Consider the following 24,260-nt stretch of genomic DNA (forward strand, 5'->3'; position numbering starts at 1 on the left):
CTGAAGATCTGCACGTAGGTTTTCCATTTTTTTTTTTACAACTTTTAGGAGCATGTGTTCAAATTTTACGGACTGGACTGGGTGACACATATAACAGTAAATGTTTAATAGAACTATACTACCCTCCCACTGTTGATTCTACCCAAAATTAAATTAAAATCCTACCCCTCTCCTTGCCTCCAAGCCATAAAACTGACTTTATATTAAAACTGTGTCTCTACCACCTCTTCTCTTGATTTCTTTGCCTACCAAAAAGAAATAAAAATCCCATCCTACCTCCATAAACCATCTTTATCGATTTATTTACATTAAATGCATCTCCTGATATTTGACTCTCTCCCCTTTGCCCCCTTGAAGTCAAACAGGTAAGAGACCATTCCTGTTAAAGGCACTATTGTATCCCAGCTCAGCAACATAAGAAAAATCCTACTAGCGGGAGTTCAGCTACCGTAAAGCAGTTTGAGCAGACATATTTTGCAATCAAGAGGCGGAGCTGGGGTCTCTGGACAACTGCCAATCACAATCATGCACAAGCCGGCTTCAAATACAGTAGTTTCCTCGTCTGAGCCAGCCAGGCCATATCATTTAACCAGGGAGAAAAAGGGGAGAACAGGTACCTCAACCTGCCACTCCTCCCACCCCCAGCTGCAGGATCCTGCAGTAGCGCTCCTGCTCTAGCATTTTTTGGATTATTACGTAAGGAAGGTGCAACTAAGCACCGACAACTTGCCCTTTTTTTTGCCTCGAATCACCTGGCGGGGAAAAAGCAATTCCGCCAACCGGTGGCATCCCAAGCAGACCTGAATGGAGGCTCTCCTCCTCCGAGTGCCTCCATCTCTTATTACGGTGGCTAGTGGCACCCTGAGTAGCAGAAGCTCGGACGTGCACGGAGGAAGTGGAGCCGTGCTGCTGAAAGTTCGCTTCGATTTGCTCAGAGAGGAGGCGCCGGTCCTGCGTCACCCGGGCAAGGCGGGACCGCGGCACTCCCTCGGCCAACGCGCGAGAAAGTCCGTATCCCCGGCAGTACCAGTACCAGACAGGGGGTCCCGCCAGGGCCCGAAGACCAGCGTGGCCCCAAAGAGGAGCCGGGCCTTGTCGGGTGCAGAAAAGGAACCTGCATCGGAAGCCAGCCCGCCCCGAGGTAGACGGAATGACTCTTCGGCGGGAGCCCAGCCTGGGACCGTCAGGAGGGATGCCTCGCCACAGCACGACTCTGCATCTCATGGCAGGCGGGTGAGTGAGCCTGCGAGCGTCTGTGCAGGACCCGTCGCGGGGATCCTGCGCGTGTGGAACCGAAGCCCACCCCTGTGGGCTCAGTGGCGTTTGCCGCAGCAGAGCGCAGGCGTATGGGATGGCAGGAGCGGCGTGTTCGGGCAGAGCCAAAGCACGTGCGTGCCGGCTAGGTGGCCCTGGCAGTCCTAGGCATCTCCTCTTTAAAAGCATGGCGGGGATTGTGAAGACCACTCTTAAATATTGCTAAATTTTGGCTGGGCGGTGTGCCCCTGTGAACCAGTGACGTATAAGTTTTAGTAACGGCGAGAAAGTTGCAAGGACTTTAGTCAGTTTGTGCTCCAGATATTTTTCCTTGGACAGTGTGGAAGCGGAACTCAGATCAGGGTCAGTTGCTTCCTTATGTCCATTGCTGCTCAGCTTCCGTTATAGCTGGCTTAGCATTTGTTGCACACAAGCTTCTCCATTAGTGAGATGAGAGTTAAAAATGAACCGGAAGCTACAGCTCCCAGAATTTTCGTTCTTCCCTACCCAAGTGGCAGAGATTGGACTAAATGGTGCGGAATCTTCCAAAAGCTTTTTCTAGCCAGGGACATCCTTTTTCCTCCTGCTTTTCTAGCCACAATTATAGGCTATTTAGGGAAGGAGACCAGACATACTGCCATCAACACGTGGGTGGCTTTTCAAGTGCCCACTCCTTCTCCACCACTTTTGAAATCAATAGAAATTTATTTTGCCCAACTTGGAGCAGGTTTAAAACTGCACCGGTGATGTGGGTGTGACTAAGGTCTGGACAAGGATTGGCTATTAAGTCAGTGTACACCTCCCTCCTGTGACTCTCCCCTGCCTTAACCTATTCTCTGCTGATGGGCTGTTTTATTAGCCTCCTGAAGATGGTCATTTGTACCTCTGACAGTTCTTCAGAACTGCATATGTTTTCATCTTTAGAGAGGCTGGGAATGGCCCTGAAGCTCAAAAAAAAAAAGTCTAGTGCATATGAATGCTCAGAAATGTTAATGTCTTCCAAGGCAAGTACAGGGCAAGATTTAGCAGGACAGGAACAGAAAGACAGATGGGTCTCAGCATGCTGGTTGGGGAATTCTGGGAGTTGAAGTCCACACATCTTCAGTTGCCAAGTTTGAAAAACACTGGCTTAGAGTGAATATCAGTTGCCATTCTTTGCAGCCTGAGTTTCCAGTATGATTGCTGGAAAGTTTGTTGCAGTGAATCACGCCATTCCAGCTTCCAAGCCGCTGTCCATTTTTATTCTTCTGATCCACCGTGCCTCTGCTATTCTGGGGGCAACATTGCTATTAGAACTATCACAAGGATTGAAGAAGATTTGATCCCCAAAGACAGGTTACCAGCTTTTATCAGTGAAAGCCAAACATAAACAGAGGGAACTCCTTGATAGCTCATTCATGTTTTCCATCATCTTCTCTCTAAATTCTGCCATTTGAGCAGAGGAAAGAGGAGGTTTGGGTAAGAAGAGTACAAATAACTGTATTTCAGTATCTCCCAGCAAGCAGCCCTGTAAACAACCACCAGTGACCAATTTATAATTCAGATTTTTCTGCTATAGAAATGATTCTGTCTGGTGGAAACTGTTACCATGGTGTCCGTATTCATGTGCTACTGCATTCTGAGGAAATTGTTCCTCTGCTTTATTTTTATGCATTTCTGTAAAAGATGCATATATTTCTATTTAAAAGATGTCTATGATCAGCAATGCTTCCAGGGGAGTTTACAAATTCTGTGTTATAAATTAAAGCGGGTGAACCTGATGAGAGGAGACTAAGGCAGAGATCTTTCTGTACTCAAAGGGCACTCATGGACACATTGCTTGTACTGCTCTAAGACTGTAATAAACTGACTGACAGGCAGAGTCAGGAGTCAACGTGGGAACATGTCACAGACCTCATTATTACAAACTATGGATGAGGCAGTTAATTTATTTCTAGATAATCATGACTCAGATGAAGACTTAAAGGACTGAATGCTCTTCTGTTTAAAAAAAAAGCGCAGTGTTGTTTTGGCTGAGAGAGTGACAGGAACCCTAACTTCTGCATTTTCATTTGCTGCATTTTAAAGGGAATATGTATTGACTAAATAGTGGCTGTGTAGAGGGAAGAGGGAACGGCCTTGAGTGACAGGAGGAAGAGCTGCTGTGGTCAGATAAAAGGGGCCTGGGCTTGGGCCAAGGAAGTAACATAAGTAAATGTCTCAGACAAGCCCCTTCCTAGTTCACATAAAGGTAAAGGGAGGGAGGGGGGAAGCACATTCAGACTTGCAGGATTCTGTCACTGTTACTTTACAATAAAAATAGTATTGGCCTGCATGACTTTGGTTTCCTAGTCTAGTCTACCTTGAAAGGTTGACGGGCTGTTGCCTTACAACTAGAGCCACACTGAACTCCAGTTCTTGAAATCCAGTTCTGCCACAACACTGATTTTGCATCCGGGCTGCACAAATCCTGACAATACCTAGATGGCATCCAAGAGACATAGAAAACTCACACCCTTTGCAGTCATCTACGTTTGATAGGTCAATCACCTTTTGGCAAAATATTAAGGCAAAAGTTGTTTGGTTGGAACTTATCGGCGTAGCCCAACACGTGTTCTGTGTGGCAATTGGTGGCAGATTTTCCTGTGGTTGGTGACTTTGGGTAGGACTGGAAGCACTACCTATCCCTTGCCTTACAGTGTCATGTAGTAGAGCTGAACAGACAGCAGCACAGCAGAACCCTACTGAGAATGCACATTAATGGCATATTGTGGGGGAAGGGTGATTTATGCTGAAATGATTTCCCACAGCTCTTGAGAGGAAAGCATGGCAAAGTGGCTGTGTGGATGAGTCCATGGGCTCTGTTTCTTCTCTAGTGGTTGATCATACATCTGTTGAAATGCTGCACTGATATCTTGCTGCTCTCTATGCTTTGTGCTGGCCGATATCTGACTTGTCACCACTATCTTTTGAGCATATTTCAAATTAAAGGAAAAAAACAACCAGTAATGCCCAGTAATCCCAGTAATTATAAACTCCCAGTATAACTTCCCTTTATACTGAGGAAAACAACAAAGAATGCTGTGACACTTTATAGAGTAACAAAGGTATTATTCCAGGAATTCCTTCCCTGGAAGTATTTAATCAGATGCTGGATGGTTATCCATTTTAGATTCTCTAGTAGTGGATTTTTGCACTAGACAGGATGGGACTACATGATCTCTAAGACCTCTTCCAAACCTTACATTCTTCGGTGCTTTTGCTGGTTTTGCTGTAATAAGTTAACGTAGCTGCTCCTCTAGGGCTTTACAGTGAATTGTTTTTTGATGTCTGCATTGTGCTACTGTCCTGGTTAAGGCTAATTCAGGTGCCTCAGACTAATTAAATTATTACAGATTTCAAAAGGGGTTTACTAGGATGATCTGTTTTCTACCCATTCTCTATCTTTCCACAAGATTCCAAGTTGATTTTTCTGTTATCTGTCTTAGAGCTACCTTTTGGACTTGACACAATCTCTGTCCAAACTGCTGCCTTGTGCAATATTCAGTGTTGATGACACTGGAAATTAGCCCACTGCTTTTTGCCTTATGTTGCTATATCAGAAAGAAAAAGAGCACTGCTGGCATCACTTCTGGTTTCCTAGGTTAATTAAAACACAGGTTAGGAACTTGTCCAGCCAAAAATAATCGGATGGATTATAATCCTTTTCCTTTATTCACATGTTGCTAGCTATATATACAGATGTGTGCCCTGCCAAACCTGTGAATCACATCCTTCTTACAGTCCTTGGATCAAAGCAATGCCTCCTGTGTCTCTTTAGATTCTGTACACATGAAATGGTAAGAAATCAGAATCAGTAGTGGTGAAGTATGCCGCTGTTAAGCCTTTCGCCCTAAAACCCTTTTGTCTAGTCTTCCTTGTTTCATTCTGCTCATGGAAGTGCATGTTCTAAGAGAATACATTAGAAAAAGAATATAGCTAATTTGCCATTTCATGGATGCAGGCTTTCCTTTTTTTCACAAAGGACATCATTTCTCTCTTGCCCTTGGTGTCCTTCTCTGGGCCTTCAGTGAGATTTTCCCTGTCCCCTTCTTGGGCATTATGCCCTCTTGGCCCTCATCTCACCTAAATGCAGGCTGCCTCTCCTGAAAGGCTTTGCTTAGGTTCCAGTGTTCTTCAATCCAGTAGGTTATTTCACCTCCTTGACCCTACCAGTGTTGTTACTCTTTGCTCCATGACTGGCCACTCATTCCTTACTCATTAACAGTGTGGTCCAGATTTCATTCCATGCGACCACATCTTCTTGCCATTCCCTTGTCTCTCTGGAGCCAGCTTGCAGAGGCCAGCTTAATGGAGGCTGCTACTACTGCTGCTGCTCTTCCTTCTCCTTGCCATTCTGCTGCTAGAATGGGGGCAGATGACTGCAAGGAAGAGAGGAGGGTCAGAGAACCGGCAAGAGTCCCCATCCTGCCATAGACATGTGAGCGTTAGCAAGGGCTCAGTGACTGGGTCTTTTATCTTCACTTTAGAGTGTTAAGAAATATTCAGCAATTATAGAAGCCCAAACTATAGTTAAGTAGAAAAGAGAGTTGTATAAACAGGCACCAGAAAGTAGTTTCTAAACCTGGCAAATAGTATGGGTTTTTTATAAACAAAGGCAGTTGAATGTGAAACCTATCCAATTGCTAGTCAGCGAGGCTTTTTCTTAGAATTTTTTTGCAACCAGTAAATCACAAGATACAGTTTGGTGTTGTGATTGAGGTGCTGGACTAGGAACTGGGAGACTGTGAGTTCCTGTCTTTCCTTTGGCCTGGAAGCCGGCTGGGTGACTTTGGGCCAGTCTCTCTCTCAGCCCAACCTACTTCACAGAGATGTTGTTGTGAGGAAAATAAGAGGAGGGAGCATTGTGTATGCCATCTTGAGTAGTAGAAGGTAATTTGGGATATAAATAAATATTCATACATAAATAAGATAGCAAAAGCTGCCCTATTGCCCGAGCACCATCAGTTCCATAGTATCTATGGCCAAGGATCGAACAAAGGGAAGGTTGTTTTTAGGGCTAGTGATTTCAGCTCTATCTGCTTAGTTACTGGGGTAGAGAACACTTGCCAAAGTGCATGGTAGCAGGAATCCTGCAAGCTGTGGCAAGACATGCAGGCAGCAAAACAAAGCATGTTGAGCAATTTCTAGATGCAAAGTTCAGGGGTTTGGGTCCCCCCCACCCCGCCGGCATCTGCTTGGAACAACAGGAGCCAAGACGTCAGCCTGTTAATCAACTGCAAATCTGTACGTGTGACGCTTATTGCATACCATGGGGAAAATAAGGAGGCAGGGTAGGGATTAAAGTGCTGAGAGCTGCTGTGTTAGTCCTGGTGGACATAGTCACACATACTCCTACTTTTGCAATGTTTTTTTAATAATCATGAAAATCATCATCATCATCATCATCATTTAAAGATTACCTTTGTTGGCTGAAGTTTATTGTTCTTTTGGATAATATACCAAACAATCAATGACTAAATTTTCTGCCAGACATATCAGACAGCAGATACATTTTTGCCCCTAAATAGACACTCAATCAAAAGTCCCAGCCCATTTTGCTTCTCTGACAAGTTTGAGTTAATAAACTCAAGACTGTCTGATCCTTAATCGGTGAAAGGTGCTGACTGTGCATTTCTTCTCTCTCTTCCCACAGATTTGGTGGAACAGCAGGAGCCATTCTGACTTGCCCCCTGGAGGTGGTGAAGACCCGCCTGCAGTCCTCCACCTTGGCCCCGAGGCCCCTTTGCCTACCTGCAGTGCAGTTGCAAGGAGTGAATGGAACATTTGTCCGCCCAGGACTCCCCAGGATCGGGTTCCTTGAACTACTAAGGTGATGAACAGTGGCAGGAGAACAGTCCTGTGCTACTTGGGAACCGTTGTCTGATGTTTGCAGAAATGTCCCTTTTCATATTCTCATCAGCTCCTCCCCCACCCTGAAAGAAAGGAGAGAGAGTAATGAACTCATCTATTTCTTTCTTACGCAGAATCATTCTAGAGAAGGAAGGCGTCCGCTCCCTGTTTCGAGGCCTAGGACCTAATCTTATTGGGGTTGCTCCTTCCAGGTAAAATCGGTTTATGGGGCAGGGAGTTATCTCTAATGATCCAAGCTTAACTTTACAAAGTTCCTCATTGTAAGCACCTATATGGTCAGAGGGTCCAAGTCCTCTTGATGCATGGCATCGATGGACTTTAAAGAACTTACAGCCTTTTCTTGGTTTGCCATCCAAATCCAACCTTGCTTAGTTTTTTGAGATCCAATTTCCCCTTTCTTCTTCTAGGGCCATTTATTTTGCTGCATATTCAGGAGCTAAGGAGAGACTCAACACAGTGCTTATGCCAGAGTCCAAGAAAGTTCACATGATTTCAGCGGCTTGTGCAGGTAAATTAATATCCCATACATACAAATATGGGTTGCTTATGTCACTAATCATTGAGTGCCTTAAGCTTTAGTGAAAGATCAGTATATACATCAGTATATGCCAGCCTTTAACCTTTTTACTCTGGAGGAGCCTATGAAATAATTTTCAGGTCTTAGGGGACTTCACAAACCAATTAATTTCTAACCTACGCAATCCATGTTTTACAGCCTTTACAACAAGAGCAAAACTGCAGACTGGCAGCTGAGTTGTGACATGTAAAAATTCCCCCATCATGATCTTTCATGGAATTCCTAGCAACCTCTCACAGAATCTTAGGTTTCCACAGAACCCTAGTTGAGAAAGGCTGGTATATCATAACAGTCAGAATTAAACAAGGAACATGTTGTATTTGTATATTTGAGAAGCTTCATAACTTCCCAACTTAAAGTCTGGCAGGTCAGGCCAGGTCTGAGTTCCAGAAGAATCATGGTGAGACACTAATACAAAATGCTCCCTCTGTGGGATGGGTCCAAACATTTTTATACCTTTCAACAAGGCTTGACCAAGCCATCAAAGCTTGGCCAATTCCATCTTGGTACTTTTCATGCACCTCCAGGGTCTTATCCACCAGGCTGCTTCCTCCATTTGTCATGGGATCTATTGCTTGGGAACCATCTTTTCTGGTATCTTCCTCAATCCTGTGACTTTTCCTGATGCTGAGTAAGCTGAAATCTTCCCAAGCAAAGCTTCTGAGCAAAAGCTGTCTCTTTGGCCTGCTCTGAGTGAGTCTTTCATGTCCATTCATACAAATACATGGCACAACGCTGCACTTTATACTATGACATAGAATGATTGCCATTATATGTTAGTAACAATATACCAGTATTTCCACACAAATACACACATTTTTCTTTTCTAGATAACTTTTTATCTTTGCAGCAACTTAATGGCTTTTTTTTTCTGCTACAAATGCCAAAAACTGAAGTCAGACACAGGCAGTGAGTGACTGTCAACAAAGGAAGACTGAAGCAAAAATCTGAGTTGTCTGAAATTTCCTCCCACTGAAATTAACTGTATTTGAAAACATATCACTTTGTCAGGAATAACTCCAAATAATTGATTGGAATTGATTACTAGGCTAGTAAGTGTCCTCTAGGGAAAAGCAGGAAATCAAAACTGTTTTTGTTTCAACCTTAATTCAGAGGAATCCCATTCAAAATACTGGAGTGACAGTTTCAAGTTGTTCCTCCAGAACAAAACATTTTGAATGTTCCAGATAAGAAAAGTATGGGAACTTCCTTGTTGCTGCTCCCTTGTTTATCATCCTAGTTTTAAATTGAGGTGGCGTGATAGTTGATGCTGAGTACTACTTGCTACTGAAATTGCAAAAAGCTGGGTCAAAGGCATGATTTTAAATGTTTTAAAAATATTAAAATAAAGCTGTATAGGAGATAATGAAAGCATGCCTCTGCTCTCAGAATATGACTCAGCTTTCAACAAATACCTGTTGTACTGTACTTAGATATAAGTACATACCAAATAAAAAGACTAAATACTAAAAAGTTTGTTTAGATTATCACCCCTCTCCCCCAAAGCATAGAAAGAGGCTTTTTTTCAATCACTTAAAAAAAGTAATGTTGGCAAACATTATAGGACAAAGAGAACAGCTAATTTTTTTGAACATTCCCTTGAAGTAGTACATCTCTCCTATAATTCTTAATGTTTTGAATTTTTGTTTTTAAAAAAATCTTGGGCAATTTTCCAAAGTTACTGCTGCTTTATATCAGCCTAGCTGCTGATACAAGTCCAACAAAAGCGAAGGTGGCATTTGTCTCTTAAGTTTTTGCTTGTGTATAAGGATGGTTGATGGGTGCATAAAAAAGAGCCACTGGTGCTTCCTGGAAGCATGAATAACATTACAGCAAAATATAAGAGCATGCAAAGTGCACGTCTGTATTGTAGCTTAACAAACCAACATTGCACTGAACATTGGATACTGTATAAACATGTACAACTTTATGAACCAAACTAGAATGTGTGTAGGTGTACACACACCTTTGCATTGGAAAATAAAGCATAGCACAGCTGACATGGAACTCACCCCTTCACCCATTTGAACTCCATATATATAAAAAAGCAGTAACTTACCAGGGAGACTGGTAACCACACAGTTGTCTTCTCTCTGGCCATGCACTTGTGTGTCTTTTGACGTTCCACTCCTACATCAGTCCATCCAGAGCAGCATGGTCAGGACTGGTTCCTGCTGTGATTCGATTAGGCTGGGGAAGAAACTGAAAAGAAAAATGGTCCACACAACAGGGCAGCCCAATTGCAGTGCTCAGAACACTCAAAATGGTACCTCTTGTAACTCTTGCATTTTGTTTCATGCTCAGAACATTCGAAATGGATGATTTAAGGCTGAACATTTTGAGCATCTCTAGTCTCTGCTGTAGTCCTCTAAGTTTCATGCTGGTCCCTTTGATTTTTCTTCATCTGCTCCTTGCAGGCGTCACATCCGCCACTTTGACCAATCCCATCTGGTTAGTGAAGACCAGGATGCAACTGGAGGCCAGGTAAGGGCAACAGGGAGTACACCTGTTCTGAGTCACCTGCATTGCCTGGATCATTTCCAGGCATCATAGAAAACCAGCTTTTAAAATGACTAACTGCAAATAGGAAAGGCGGGAGATTTGTCAGCTGTCACACTAATCAGAGTACCAATAGACTATCTTACACTTAAAGCACAACATTCAGAGCCCTAGGAACCCCAACTATTTTTTTTTTCATTTTCCTTAAAGTTACAAATAAATGCTTAAATGCTTGGGGCATTTCAGAAGCCCAAGGTACTGGATAATATTTTGCGTTGTCAAAAGGTAAAATTTCAGTCCTTACAGAGTGTAATGGTTGCCTGTTCTAAAACACTATCAGACTCATGAGCAGGAATTCAAAGATACCTGATTTATTAAAGAATAGTATGCAGGATCACAGAGAAAGCTGAGAATGATGAAAGCGCGCCAAATTCAAACTAAAAACCCTTGGTGCAAATGAAATCCCTCCCCCCGTAGAATCTTCTCAAGTTCACAATCCCAGGTGCTCCTAACAGTTTCTGATGGTCTGTGGGAAAAGGCCTTGTTCAGATAACATAACCCAAACACATTCCATTGTCCTGATTTCACATACAGAGCTTGGTACAAGGTCTCACAGCAGCCCCTTCCCAAACAGAAACGCGCGTCAGCGCCATGGCATGTGAAACGTTACTATGTATAAACTACATTGAATCAGTGAACATGACACAGAGTCTCCTGAGGTCTGCAAACAAATCCACATTATGTAAAACAGTAAAAACTGTAGAAAGGGTTTATTTGTTTAAAATTGCTTGATTTGCATTAGTTAAACAGGTTGCAGAATGTAGGTTTTTGAATTCAAGTTTTAGCTGCAACATTAGATACCCATTTTTTAGTATTGAAAAAGCATAGCCGGTGATATTGGCAGTAGGAGGCCAAATCTTTCCTTCCTTCTTTCTTTCAGGGGCAGAAATGAGAGGTGTACCAGTGGCCTTCAGTGTGCCATGCGCGTCTACTATACAGAAGGCCTGCGAGGCTTTTACCGCGGGGTCACTGCCTCCTATGCTGGTGTCACTGAAACTGTGATCCACTTTGTGCTTTATGAGGCTTTGAAGCAGCGACTCAGGGAACATCAGCTGCTCCTGACTCCAGCGGTTATCGTATCACCCAACAGCCAAGATTTCTGTGGGCTGATGGCAGCAGCGGCTGTCTCCAAAACATGTGCTTCGTGCATTGCCTATCCACATGGTGAGTTGCTCTGAGCTCCATCCTCCCCTTTGAACCCATCTGACCCCAAGGAGAGCTCCTTGCCATCCTTACACTCTTTTTCTGTTTTATTTGTTCTCCGCAGAGGTGGTTCGGACACGGCTACGTGAGGAGGGACGTCGCTACCGCTCCTTTGTGCAAACTCTGCAGCTTGTGGCCAGAGAAGAAGGCCCTTTAGCTCTTTATCGTGGGCTTTCAGCTCATCTCCTTCGTCAGATCCCCAACGCTGTGATCGTTATGGTTACCTATGAGCTGATTATTCACTTGGCAACCAAAATGTGATACTTTCCCATTCTTGCCAGGTGGCTGAAGCTGTTAAAGGCTTTTAAGGGTATGGTGCTTTGATGGGTACACTTCCCCATTCCCTTACAGCATAGTAAGCGTTGCAAGAAAAGCCTAGAAACTCAGGAGCCTTCCATAATACATGGTTTTGAAGACTGGATAAGTGAAAGACATCTTCAACTGCTTTGGGCCTTTATCATACGCTTACATGGACAAAGGAGGGAGCACAGGTCACAAACTTGGATAGATGTGGAATTTACTATGCAGAAATGTGGTTTGAAGAAAACCTCTCTCTGCTGGATACTTCCAGGGTCCCGCAGGCCAGGAGGTCAGCATACTCATCATGCGGTTTGGTGCACTGAAAGTGTTATGCTGTGCACTTCCTAGGGCCGGAGCTAATCTGGGACAATACAGAGTTTTTAAGAAAAGCAGTAAAAAGAAAATTAGGACATTTTATTGGAAGAGTAGTAATTTTAATCCCAAATTTGAGCTCTCCATCAGTATCGGCCAATGATCAGAACTTTACAGCAATATTTCTCCTCTTAGCCCACAAGAATAGCAAGTTGCTTATCCTCTGAAGGTAGGTGGGGTACTTGTGCCCTCCCAATTCACGTTCATGTCTTTCTCCCTGTCAATAAGCAACATAGTGACATTAAGGACCAGAAAGTAAGTCTCCTGAAATACATTATTCATGGACTACCTTTCTATTTATCTTCTGGGGCTTTGTTTACATTTCTTGATTTGTAGATTTTACCTCCCTAACAGGAGGGTAAAAGAAAAAGCAAGTGGAGAAGAAAACAATATGCTGGCAACTAGTATGCAAAATTCTCCATGTGGGAGAGAGCTGTACAATGTTGGTGAGGAGAATATCCTGAAGTCAGAATCTAGCACATAAGTGGAAAGCTTCTGCATGGATTTCTGGCTCTGTGAGCTTAAAAAAATGCAAAAAACCCAAAAAGAATAAAACTGCAGTTTTGAGATTTCGCTCATTTATCAAAACACACTGTATCATACTTTAAGAAATGAGACCAGGCCCTTATGCTAAGACGATTGATAGATTGGGTTTTTTATCCCGCCACAACTATGCAACTCTTGATATTTATTTATAATAAATGAATAAAGAGAAATGGATGGGAACGAGCCTCCCCCTTGACTATTTCAGGCAGCATCCACAGAAGCAAGCTCTGTCCTAGGAATTTCCACCTGTAAAAAATTAGAAGACTCCCAAGCATTTCCAGTCTTAATTCTCAGGAATGCAGACTGACCTCTTTAGCTAAGCCCCTCCAAGGTTCCCCTGGGTCTTCCCCTGAGACTTACACTGTCCTCCCTGTAGGAACCTTTCATTCCCCCATAGGCACTACCCAATTCTGGAGCAACACAGAGAACAGGGTTTTTCAAACTGCGTTCCATGGAACCCTAGGGTTCTGCAAGAACTTGATGGAGTTCCCTGAGAGACCAAAGAAAAGATAAAAAGAAAAGTTCACTTGAACACTGCAAATTTTCCACCCCTAGAGCTTTGCCTCTTGATTGGGTTCTGGGACACACACACACACACACCCCTCTACCTGGTGAACAAGATGGCTTCTGTCAAAGAGCTGATCATCAAGATACATATTAATGAATGGGTTCCATAGCCTGAAAATGTTTGAAAACCCCAACTTAGATTACCAGCTCCTTGACAGAAGTCTTGTTCACCAGATGTGGCTCCAGCTTCCCTAAAGGTCTGACTTTGGGCCTTCTGCATGTTTTACTCTTATGCCTGCCCAATAAATTCTGCAATTCACAGAATTTAGGCAGAGGAAACTTCTGAAGAGGCCTGCTGTGAACAAAACACTTTGCTGACTTGTATCCCTTTGCCCTCTTTTTGCTGCACTAGATAGGAGCAAGACAACAAAGCTCCTTGTTTTTGAAGAAGAAAGCTCCAAAATCCAAAGCATAACATTTTTAAAATTCTTTTTATTTTAAAATTTGTTCCATTCCCTTTTCCATATCATTTTTCCTTCATTTGCTTGAATATTATTGACAATTTTACAAAGCGACACAAGCTGCAGGGTTTTTTGTTTCTTTGCATCAAACAAGAATCTCAAACAACAACATTGAAAAAATATACAATATATTATATATATAGTATTTTGGGAATTCTGATGTACCCCATGTGTGGTCCCTCCCTGCTTCCCTCTCATTTCTGTTTCGGTTACATAGCATGCCAATTCATTTTCTCCATCTCAAGTGTGGTGATCCTAAATTGGGAATTGAGTTAGGGGGCCCTGCCCCACCAATCCAAGCAAGAAGTTTGCAAGTTGAGAGGAACCAGGAATCTGGGAAGAGAGAAGGGCTCTTCTTCTGAGCCCTGCTGTTCGATTGCTTTCAATCAGGATCAAAATGGATACACTTTGGGCCAAGGGAAGCAGTAACTTCAAAAGGCAGAGCAGAACCAGAGCAAAATTAATTGCTGACATAGGACAAAATATATAGTAATGCTCTCGCAGAGCTCCCATTTGTTCCGTGAGCTTTGGCTAAGGAACTTCCTTGAAGATTGAACCCAATGGTGATTTAGTGGGAAAAGGTGTCAATTAGGTCTTTTGCCTCGTGCACTGAAACTCTGTGTCCTTGCCAGTCCACTGTGCAAACAGTGGAGAAAACAGGAGGAAGGTGGGGTAATATGTGGATAGAGAAAATGTGTAGAAACGGGCCTTATCCCCAAATATTAAATCTAAGCAGGACCTTTTGGTGGTGGTCTGCTTTTACCCCATCCATTATATCCCTCTAGTAGCGACAAGAGGCATCATGCTTGCCCACGAAACGCCGCTCGTCGATGGCATCACTGGCGAGGCTGTCTGGTGATTCAGAATCACTGCTGTCTTCCTCTTCAGCTGCTTCCCTGGTTTTGGATTCATCGGCCTCTGCTCCTCTCTCCTGGCAGCTCTGGTATGACTGTTGAAGAGAAAGGATGCAGGGACCGAGCAAAGTTAAACATGGCCTCTTCCCACCTCTCCATCTCTTGGTTCACTCACCTCCATGGGGTTGACAATAATGGTGAGAGCAGAGTCATCCCAGAACATCTCGTTCTCCTTGGCCCCGGCATTTCCCTGGCTTCCTGCAGACTCCCCGGTGCCCTCACGTTCACTCCCTCGCCTGTGCAGGGAATGGATACGCAGCACACCCAGGATTACCATCAGTGCTAGGAAGCCGACGCACACCACAATGATTATAGTAGCAGCACCAGGGACCACTGCAGACAAGAGAAGAGAGAACCCAAATCATGTTTGGTGGGCACTTCTTTTTTTGGTCATACATAATGCATAAGCAACTCTTTGCAGGAGGCAAATATCTACTAGAGAATGAAAATGTAAAAGATAGGGCATGGATATACAAAAAACCCTCAAATCAGTAAGTACAAAGGCTCAATCGCTATGTTACAGCCAAATATTCTGGAAAGTGAAGGTAAATGGAAAGTATTGCTAACAACAATGAAATGTCGGCAGAACTGCTTAAAGCCTTTCATGGTACAGTTGCTTGTAAGCAAGTGTGGAAAAAATAGTGGGCAAGGAAGGGATCAATTTCCCTTCTCCCAATTTTACTTAGGAACCACTTTGAAGTATCTGAGGCCAAACCACCCTCACAAACTGGATCTGAATCCACTCAGTGTGACCCCCACTTAAGCAGAGATCTGCTGCGGCCCTCCACTGAGTTGGTGATACTGGCCCTCTACTGAGTACAGCTTCAAGGAAACTGCTGGACCATAGAGGACTGAACTTAACTCCTCCAATATGTAATCTTCCTAGGCTTTGAAAGCATGAGTACTGAAGTAATCCTGTTGAGTTTGGATTTCACAGCCCAGAAGAGCCAGACAGTTTCACCTAATCAGCTGGGTCCAAAGGTGCAGAATACCAATGGCCATCCTTTGAACAGGTCTGAATCCATCCAGATTGAATTTCATCCAGAAGAATTGTGGCTTCCGGAAGCCAAACAGCACACTGAGAAGACCCAGCTAAAGGAAACTGGTAAACAGTTAGAGGTAGCCCTCATTTAGCAACTAAGCACAGTTACGACAGTGATGAAAAAGTAACTTTGCGACCAGTCCTCACATTTACGACCTTCACAGCTCTGTAAAGCAAAGTAAGAAAGATCATAAGCACGGTTTCACTTAGCAAGTTAACGATTGAGTTGCTGGTCCCAATTGTTGCTAAATGAGGACTACCTGTATTGATAGGGACCCCCATCTCCCAACTGGTGGGGGATCCTTCTAATGCCAATCTTCAAGGATCAGAGCTGAGTGCTAACACATTCCAGTGCTGCAAAGGAAAGGTGTCAGGCTCTGCCTGCTACTCAATAAAACACAGACGCTAATTCGGAGAGTTAGGCTCTGGTTTTATTTAAGCATAGAATGCAGTGCCCATTGAAAAGCTGAGAGTGAATGGAGCGCGCCGGGACGGGATTTAAATAGCCCGCGCCGGTCAGCGCTCCACCCCTCCTTGCTCTGCGTGAGCCCCGAGCCCCGAGTGTACTGTTGCCGGTGGGTGAGGGGTCGCGGGGCCCCTGCTGGTGCCCCGGGCGTCTTCTTAATCTTCCTCCGGCCCGTGATGAGTTTAAGCCCGGCGATAATGTCCGTGATTGTTTTGACAGTTCCGGGCGTGCCTCGTGTTCGGGCGTTGTCAGTTTCTCTCTTTGCAACCTTGTGTCTTTCTATCGGCTTTTCCGGCTGGAGTCGTGACCTTGTTGCCGGTGTCTGTTGCTTTTTTTTGTTAGTCAGTTGCTTATCCTTTAATCCCTCGGCCCCTTTTCCTTGTATTGTTATGTGCGCCGTTGCGCTGACATAATCATCGCAACGGTGATCATGACAAAAGGCAAGTCTTTTTCCTTCTCTCTCCTTCTCCCCCTCTTCTATACAGAAAGCTTGTATTTTGTTCTTCATTCCCAAGCAAATCAGTCCCTGTGCAAAAGTGCTCCCAGTCGCTACAGAAGGCTACTTAATAGTGTCAAAGTACTGCCAGAATTGGGGCTGTCAGAGGCCCCAGTTCGTAACATTAGTAAATAAGAAATACATTAAATCCAGCCATTGGACTATCTCAGTTATTGTCTGCATTGATTAGCAGCAGATCTCCAGGGGCTCAGCACTAGGAGATTGAATTTGCATGAATTTGCATGAGCTTATTCACTGAACTTTGCCCTTCCACTGTTGTAGGGTTGGGGAAGTTTCACCATTACCACAGCTGCAGATCACTACTGCCCTTCACTGCTGGGTACTACAAACTTGCAGAATTGTATTTCTGAGTCCATCCCTGGAGAGAAAAATTATGTTTGGACTGAATGTGGTGAGGGCATTTCTGGATTGCCTTCACTCTCCCAAATGGTTATGTCTATCTTCACCCAAGTCGATAAAAGTTTATAAGGGTCAGGCAATCCTGTCTTCAAAGGGATACAGGGCAGGAAGTGCTACAGTAGTTCTGTGATGGAGAAAATAAATATTTCAAATTTCTATCACCGCCCATCTCTCCCAAGAAGGGGACTCTGGGCAGTTTACAATAAAATCAAATGTAGCAAAAGAGCAGTTCGGGGGTGTGGTTAAGGCACCAGGCTAGAAACTGGGAGGCCGTGAGTTCTAGCCTGCCTTGGGCATGAAGCCTGCTGTGTGACCTTGGGCCAGTCCCTCTCTCTGAGTCCTAGGAAACAGGCAAGGGCAAGCCACTTCCGAAAAACCTGGCAAAGAAAAATGCAGAGGCTAGCCCAATCAGTCTCCAGGAGTCAAAAACTGACTCAAAGGCACAAATAATAAATAAAATAAATTAAATTATTAAATTAAATTAAATTAAAATATTAAATTAAATTATTAAATTAAATTAAATTAAATAATTAAAATGGAGGCTGCACCCTTTTTGCCTCCCTGTCTTTTGGACATGACCAGGGACAAACCCAGCTCCTCTCTTTGCCTAACCCTATCATTTAGCCCCAGAGAAAGCCCCCCTGTAAGCCCACCTAACCAACAAATAGGACCCACCTCACCAGCCAACAGCCCAGCCCAAAGACAGCTCTAATAAGGGAATTCCAACGCAGTAACAAGGTGAAAAACCCCACGCTCCATCAGCCTGATGACCTCAACATTCCATCCCCTCCTCTGCTTCCCCAACTCTGCTGCTACTCCTGAAAGGGCAGTTTTGCCTAACAATAGAAATAAACCCAGGTCCAGGGGCAAGGACCTGCCTAGCTTCCCTAAACTGGCCAGCAAATCACATCCCTAGGATTGCAGCCCTCAACCTCTATAAAAACCTTTGCTTTCTCATTGTTCAGGGTCCCTCTTTCTTGAGGCACCCAACTATCACTGCAAGAAACATGGTTCCTTCTCCTCAGTGTTGGGCTCTGTACTTCTCATGACAGTTCAACCTCAAGGTTATGAAGGGTTTTTAAACTGCTAAGCAAGAATTGCAAAAAAAAAAAAAGAGAGAGAGAGAAAGCCATAGATGATTTTGATAACCATTTAGGTGACTTTGGTGCCACTAAAACAACCTATGTTTTATGGCAAAACCTCCATGATGGCAAGAAGTCTCTTCTCTCCAATCACCAGACCCAAGGATTAATCACAGCAATGCAGTTTTGCTCAAATATATTCTAAATGCAGTTATTGGTTCTTCCTGAAATCTGGGCAAATTGGCCTCATTTTACCTCTACATTGGGCTTAATTTTTTCCTCACAATGAATGTAAGACACTCTCTTGAAGGATTCTTTCTCGACTTACAAACCTCCTGTGTCTTCCCTCTCCTTTGCTACAATTGTTCTGAAGAAAAGTATGTGGAGGAATCCATTTGAAGTCTGCTAGGTCTCATCTGTTTGGGCCCTAAAATTGTATGGGCTAACTTGTCTTCTCTTGCTATCGTTTCATAGTCTGTATTTAGTATATCAACCAATACATACTGGAATTACGGTGGACATTAGCCAGGCTGTGCCCAGAAAGCTCTGGAGGCAGATGGTGGCCTCGATGAGTGAATTGCTGGCCACTCATAATGTGGTTGGGGTGAGCACCTCGATTCATATTATGAACAACATTCACCTGTAGAGAGAAATTGATGAAGTTCAAATTATTTCATATCCAACTGGTTCTACTTACTTCAGTTATTCACAAGAGCTTTGAGCATCACATACTCTCTTGTGAGACTTACCTCAACAGTGAACTCGTTGCTAGAGTAACGCCCGTTCATCTCAGTGCAAGAAAGACGGAACTTCCTTTCATAAAGGGCTGCCCCACGGCGGATACAATAGGAGACCTGATGAAGGATCTCTTCATACACAGCTATGCTCTCCACACCTACATGTGGGAAAAGAATATCAAGACTTGGGTGGGAAAAAGGATGGCAAGTGGGCCATGTCCAGACTTGACTGTTTTTCTGTTCTGTGTATCATGAGGTGTTATTATATTTTACTGTATATTATATTTGTAAACTGCCTGGAATCTTGGGAGAGGGGAAAGAGAGAGAGAGAATGAGAGAGAGAGAAAAAAGGCTAACTAAACTTAACTTACAAATAAAGATGAAGAAAATGCCTGGTGTGTCACCACAAAATACTATCAGTGATGGAGAATACAGAAAGAGGGCTACTTAACCTTTACCTTGCCACTACTTTTCCATTCTGCTCCTCTGTTCACATTTCCCAGGGCAGAGAAATTTAGGTTGTTTATCTCATAAACTAGCATCTAGAGCAGCAGGAAGTGATCCATGCAGCCAATCTACAACTATTTTTTTATCCGATCACTTTAGCTTTCTCAGAAGCTGCACATGATGCCACCTAAACCCATCCTTTTAATGCTATTTTCCCTCAGTACTCCATTTCTCCCCAAGACTGATTTTATTACTGTTTTGAGTTAATTGTGACTTTTAGGTGCTGAATGAAAAAAAAAGCATTTTAGTCTTATGGAAGCAACTGGAAAAACTTCTAATCAGAAAACTGAAAGAAGGCTCCTGGGCTTAAGAGGAGATGAAGCTGGAAGAGACGTAAGGTAAAGAGAGAGAAAGCCCTGCAGGCATGGGTACCAGCTCAGAAATCAGGCTTGTGGACAAGCCAATAAGCAAAGCAGCTGTGCAAAGACAAAGAGAGACAGCATTAATATCAGGGCAATGTTTCCACTGATTGCTCCACAGAACGTCCAGTATGGCTTTCAAGGCCTAAGGCACTTAGGAAGAAATCCAAATGCCTCAAGGAGAAGAGTAAGAAATGAAAACTTCCCCCTGATTTCTATCCTGGTGATCCTTTGTTAGCTGAGCTTTGAGAACATCAGAGAACATCAGAACGTTAGAGCACTCCGACTGTGAAGGCAGGACTGTACCACCCAGCTGACATTCTCAGTACTGCAAATGGTGCTAAAGGTCCTTTCTCTGCATTGCCATTGCCATACAGTACTAATGTCTGAGCAGAGCATTAAGAGATAACTATTAATACAAAATAAAAGGTAGTTGTGGTGGCATTTGGAATATGATAGATTTGGTTACCTCCTTCCCATTGCCTACCACCCTAAAATGGAATTTCCCTTAATGGTTTATTTCCAAACCATTACGGTACTGGAGCTAAGCTACGGAGAAAATAGTACAGGAGAGAGAGACTTTTTACATCTACCCCGTCAATACAATTTATTTGCATTAACAATATATAATCTGTATAATATAATATAGTGTAACGATATATGATATATATCATATATCATATATATCATTATCTCTTTGTCTAGATGATTGGGACAGATACAGCTTTAAAACAAGGATATGCTACTATCGCTGCTAGTTTGACCGTGTATATGCAATAGCTGGTAGCTGGCAGAACAAGAGTTTTAGTGCCGGGAATTTGAGCATTTCTGGATTTTGACACAAAGGAGACGAAAGGTGCCAGAAAAGAAAGGACCATTCAGAAGATGCTTACCTGTTACAGTGAGGTAGGCTGAAGTATTGATGAGCTCCAGGCCTCGCTGCTGGAGGGAGGCTCCATCCAAGAACAGATATTCTCGCTCTGGATCTAGTTCTTCTCCAATCAGGGAGATCTCACAACCATCCAGGTTGTGAACAATCTCATCCGACATTCGTGTATCTGCCACTGCAAGGAAGAAAAGTTATGAGGAAAGGTAGGAACAATATGTAATTGTCATATTGAGGTAAAAAAATCAGAGCATTATTTTAGCTTTATAAAAAGCTGGTGTGTGTGTGCGTTTGCACTGGAAGTCCATGTTAGATACTGCAGGCAAATTGTATTTTATTAACCAAAGGGCAGAATAAAATGTTTTAAGTATCAAAATAAAGGTTCTGATGAAAACATGATTAATCAGTTTTTAATTTCAAGTAGTTTTACAAGCAGAACAAGCAAAACTTGCCACCTCTGAAGTTACCAAGATAATCAAAATAGACTTAGCTAAACCACTGCAGGCAAACAATGGCTGGTTTTATGCAAGCTGCTGTTTCAAAGCTTTAACTTCCTCTTTATGTAAGTCAACTGCAATCTGGAGATAATCATCTTATTGTAAGGATCAGTATCACAACAATCATAAAATGCACTATATAAACAGTAAGCACTCTTCCATGCTTTGGCAAGTCCAGCATGACTATTAATGTATCAATATATCAGTTTAAAAGTTTTACACTAAAAAGTGCTTCTTTGTAATATGACTGGATCACTCAAAAGATTTCCTATTGCTGTGTTCTCTTTGCTGCTCCCCCGCCCTCCCTTTCTTTTTCTTAATTTAAGCACCCATTAATTTCACATCTTGCCTTGTGGCTCTCTCCTCACTTCCCTTGTGCTATTGTTAAGCTTAACAGTAAGTTCACTGTGCTTCATAGCCTTCTGCTATTCTCTGCTTCCATCCTTCTTTCTCCTCTAAGTGGGAAGGAAAGCATAGGCTTAGTTTATATATTTCACTAAACCACTGTTTGGTTAACCAATCAATCAGTTTTATTTCGGTCATAGACCAGCGTACTGTTTGGTTAACTATGATCTATTAGACACCCACCATTACACTAAATTGATCATGGGCAACCCAAGTACTTCATCATTCCCCAGCTATATTTTGTGGTCCTGAGAACCTTCCATGATCACTCCTATAAAATTTGGAGGCCCAGTTGATTTTCAACTGTGCAATGTTATGGTTTTTTTAACTAAACTACAAATAGATATGTTAAGCTTCTGGTAGGATTAACACAGTTGTTTTAAGTAAAACATCACCCCAAGCAAAAACAGTTCTTCCAACTCATTCAATGGCATCACTGCACCACTGCTACAATCCTGTGACCCTCCAAAGCCAAAAAGAGTTTGGTTGTCTTCCAGCAAAATTGTTTTCTCTTTCTAGTGCCTGGTTCTTCCTTGCCCTGCCATGTCCCACAGCATCTGTGTCAGAAGACTCAACTCACCTGTGCCATGCCAGCTCTCATCTTTCTTGGCCTCCACCTGGTGTGAAATGGAGCAAGAAATCTGGAGGTCGGGAAAAAGGAGGACTCCCTCAGCACCTTCAAAGTCAGAAGCAGGCCGGGCAAAGTGAGAACTGCCACGCAGTGAGATCTGCGGAGCATCTGGCTGAAGCACAACCACATAGCCTTCCACATCTGATATGGAGACACAGGATTCTTCACTAAAGCACCTAAGAGGAAAAGAAAGAATCTCTGAGATCCTCCTTGCCTCATTCTGTGCCAAGGGCGACTGTGATCCAAGTTGTGTGTATGGCTGTTTATTTTAAAAGAAAGTCTATATCCCAGCCTGCCTAAATCAAACCTAAATCAAAAACAAATTCATGTTAAAATATAAAGAAAGAGAGAGAGAGCAGCCTAAAAACAAAGGGAAAGCTACCAGATAGGTAGATCTCACAGTTTGGCCTGCTGACTCCTGTTACTTATACTCTATATACTGCTAAAACTCTCAATGTTTGTCTGTTTGTAACCTTCAACTGGGCAAAACGGTGCATCATAGGGCAACAATTTTTGAATCAATGTACCTCAAATGGGCTAACTTAAAGAATGCATCCAAAATCCAGGATTTAGCCAAGGAAGAGGAGGAGTGATTTCCAATGCTCCCTACCAGCTTCCCACAAGCAAAGTCAATGGGGAAGCCAGTAGGAAATCGGATGTCGTTCCTGCTCCCTCTGCTTTTTTGCTTGCCTGCAGTCATTCTGTTTCTCTGTTTAGGTAAGGAAATATCTCTAAAAGGATGACCCAATGGGTCATGGGTTGTCTAGTTTAATTATATATTTGCATGCTTTTCTCCTGCTTTTTAAACAATTTTTGTATACAGGTGTTTTATAATCCAAATAGATCAGGTTTTTTGGAATGCAAGATGAAGTGATTATACATAAGCAAGCATTTATATCTACTTTGATCTGGGCTAATCTTCCTGAGCTGGTGTTTTTGCCTGACAGTTTAGCAACAGCACCTTGGCTCCCTTGCCAATGACCGAGACCCGAATGTCCTGCTCAGTCCCAGGGCAAGTACCAGTAGCTGCTGCATATTCTATCTGGCAGAGAAAAAGAACCACACAATTGTGTTTGTGATATCATTGCCATAACACATATTCCCCTCCAGTAGAGAGAATGGTTCTGATTTTTTGTTTAGATGATTTGCATAAGAGCTAGAGCTATCAGTCAAGGAAGGAGAAGGAGAAGGAGAAGGAGAAGAAGGAGAAGACAAAACAAAGTGAAACTTTTATTGGCCTATCTTCTCTTCTGCCTTTTTTTTCTTTGTTTGTTTATATCCATTCAATTGTGTCTGATTCTGGGAGACTGCCTGGACAAGTCCCTGAAATTTTCTTGGCAAGGTTTTTTGGAAGTGGTTTGCCATTGCCTCCTTCCCAGGGCTAAGAAGGAGTGATTGGCACAAGGTCACCCAGCTGGCTTTGTGCCTAAGGCGGGACTAGAAGTCACAGTCTCCCAGTTTCTAGCCTGATGCCTTAACCACTACACCAGATTGGCTCTCTCTCTTCCGCTTCTGCTAGTTCAGCATAAATTCAATACTTTCATACTTCGTTGTCATCTGAAATCTTTTTTGCATTCCTGATCAAGAGAGACAGTTTGGTGTAGTGGCGAAGGTGCTGGGCTAGAAACCAGGAGATGGTGAGTTCTAGCCCCACCTTAGGCATGAAAGCTGGCTGGGAGACTTTGGGCCAGTCACTCCCTCTCAACCCAGACACAAATAAGGAAACACACAAATAAACAGTCCTTGGTTTGATTCTCATTTGTACCATGAACCTAACCTTTAGAGCCTTGGCTGTTACCTTTTAGCTGTTCAAAACAACAGTTTTGGGATTAGGATTTAGGCCAGGGAAACACCCCCATCCTTTTTTCCCCCTATTTTCCCAAATGAAATCTTACCAACCCTCAAGAAAATAAGACATAGGGAAAGGGCTAAGTCCTACCATCTGGTCCTCCACCCAGTCATCCAGAGGCTTTGGACTGAAACCAAATCAATTTCCAGAATCTCATTATTCTGGCAAATCACTGACATGTATCTAACACAGAGGGAATACGGAACTCACATTCTTCATCGATGTTCTAAGAAGAACA

At 43.2% G+C, this 24,260-nt stretch overlaps 2 protein-coding genes across 3 annotated transcripts in view; one reads left to right on the top strand and one right to left on the bottom strand.

Moving 5' to 3' along the window:
* The first annotated feature begins 994 nt into the window (after positions 1-994).
* Positions 995-12,759, top strand: LOC134491124 (solute carrier family 25 member 36-A-like). Its single transcript, XM_063294662.1, has 7 exons — positions 995-1,233; positions 6,929-7,105; positions 7,260-7,337; positions 7,554-7,654; positions 10,141-10,207; positions 11,163-11,446; positions 11,550-12,759. The coding sequence occupies exons 1-7, from the start codon at positions 1,151-1,153 to the stop codon at positions 11,744-11,746; spliced, it is 987 nt and encodes a 328-aa protein (XP_063150732.1). The 5' UTR covers positions 995-1,150; the 3' UTR covers positions 11,747-12,759.
* A 942-nt stretch (positions 12,760-13,701) lies between these two features.
* Positions 13,702-24,260, bottom strand: part of CLSTN3 (calsyntenin 3) — a 32,389-nt gene continuing 21,830 nt past the window's right edge. For both annotated transcript variants that reach the window (XM_063294656.1, XM_063294655.1), the window contains 6 exons: positions 22,123-22,349; positions 20,648-20,818; positions 18,901-19,046; positions 18,656-18,791; positions 14,761-14,978; positions 13,702-14,680 (listed from right to left, as the gene is read on the bottom strand). In XM_063294656.1, the coding sequence (XP_063150726.1) occupies positions 14,513-14,680; positions 14,761-14,978; positions 18,656-18,791; positions 18,901-19,046; positions 20,648-20,818; positions 22,123-22,349 (1,066 nt within the window). In that variant the 3' untranslated portion in view covers positions 13,702-14,512. The remainder of the gene's footprint in view (positions 14,681-14,760; positions 14,979-18,655; positions 18,792-18,900; positions 19,047-20,647; positions 20,819-22,122; positions 22,350-24,260) is intronic.

Source organism: Candoia aspera, chromosome 2 (genome assembly GCF_035149785.1).
Source record: "Candoia aspera isolate rCanAsp1 chromosome 2, rCanAsp1.hap2, whole genome shotgun sequence".
Classification (NCBI taxonomy): domain Eukaryota; kingdom Metazoa; phylum Chordata; class Lepidosauria; order Squamata; family Boidae; genus Candoia; species Candoia aspera.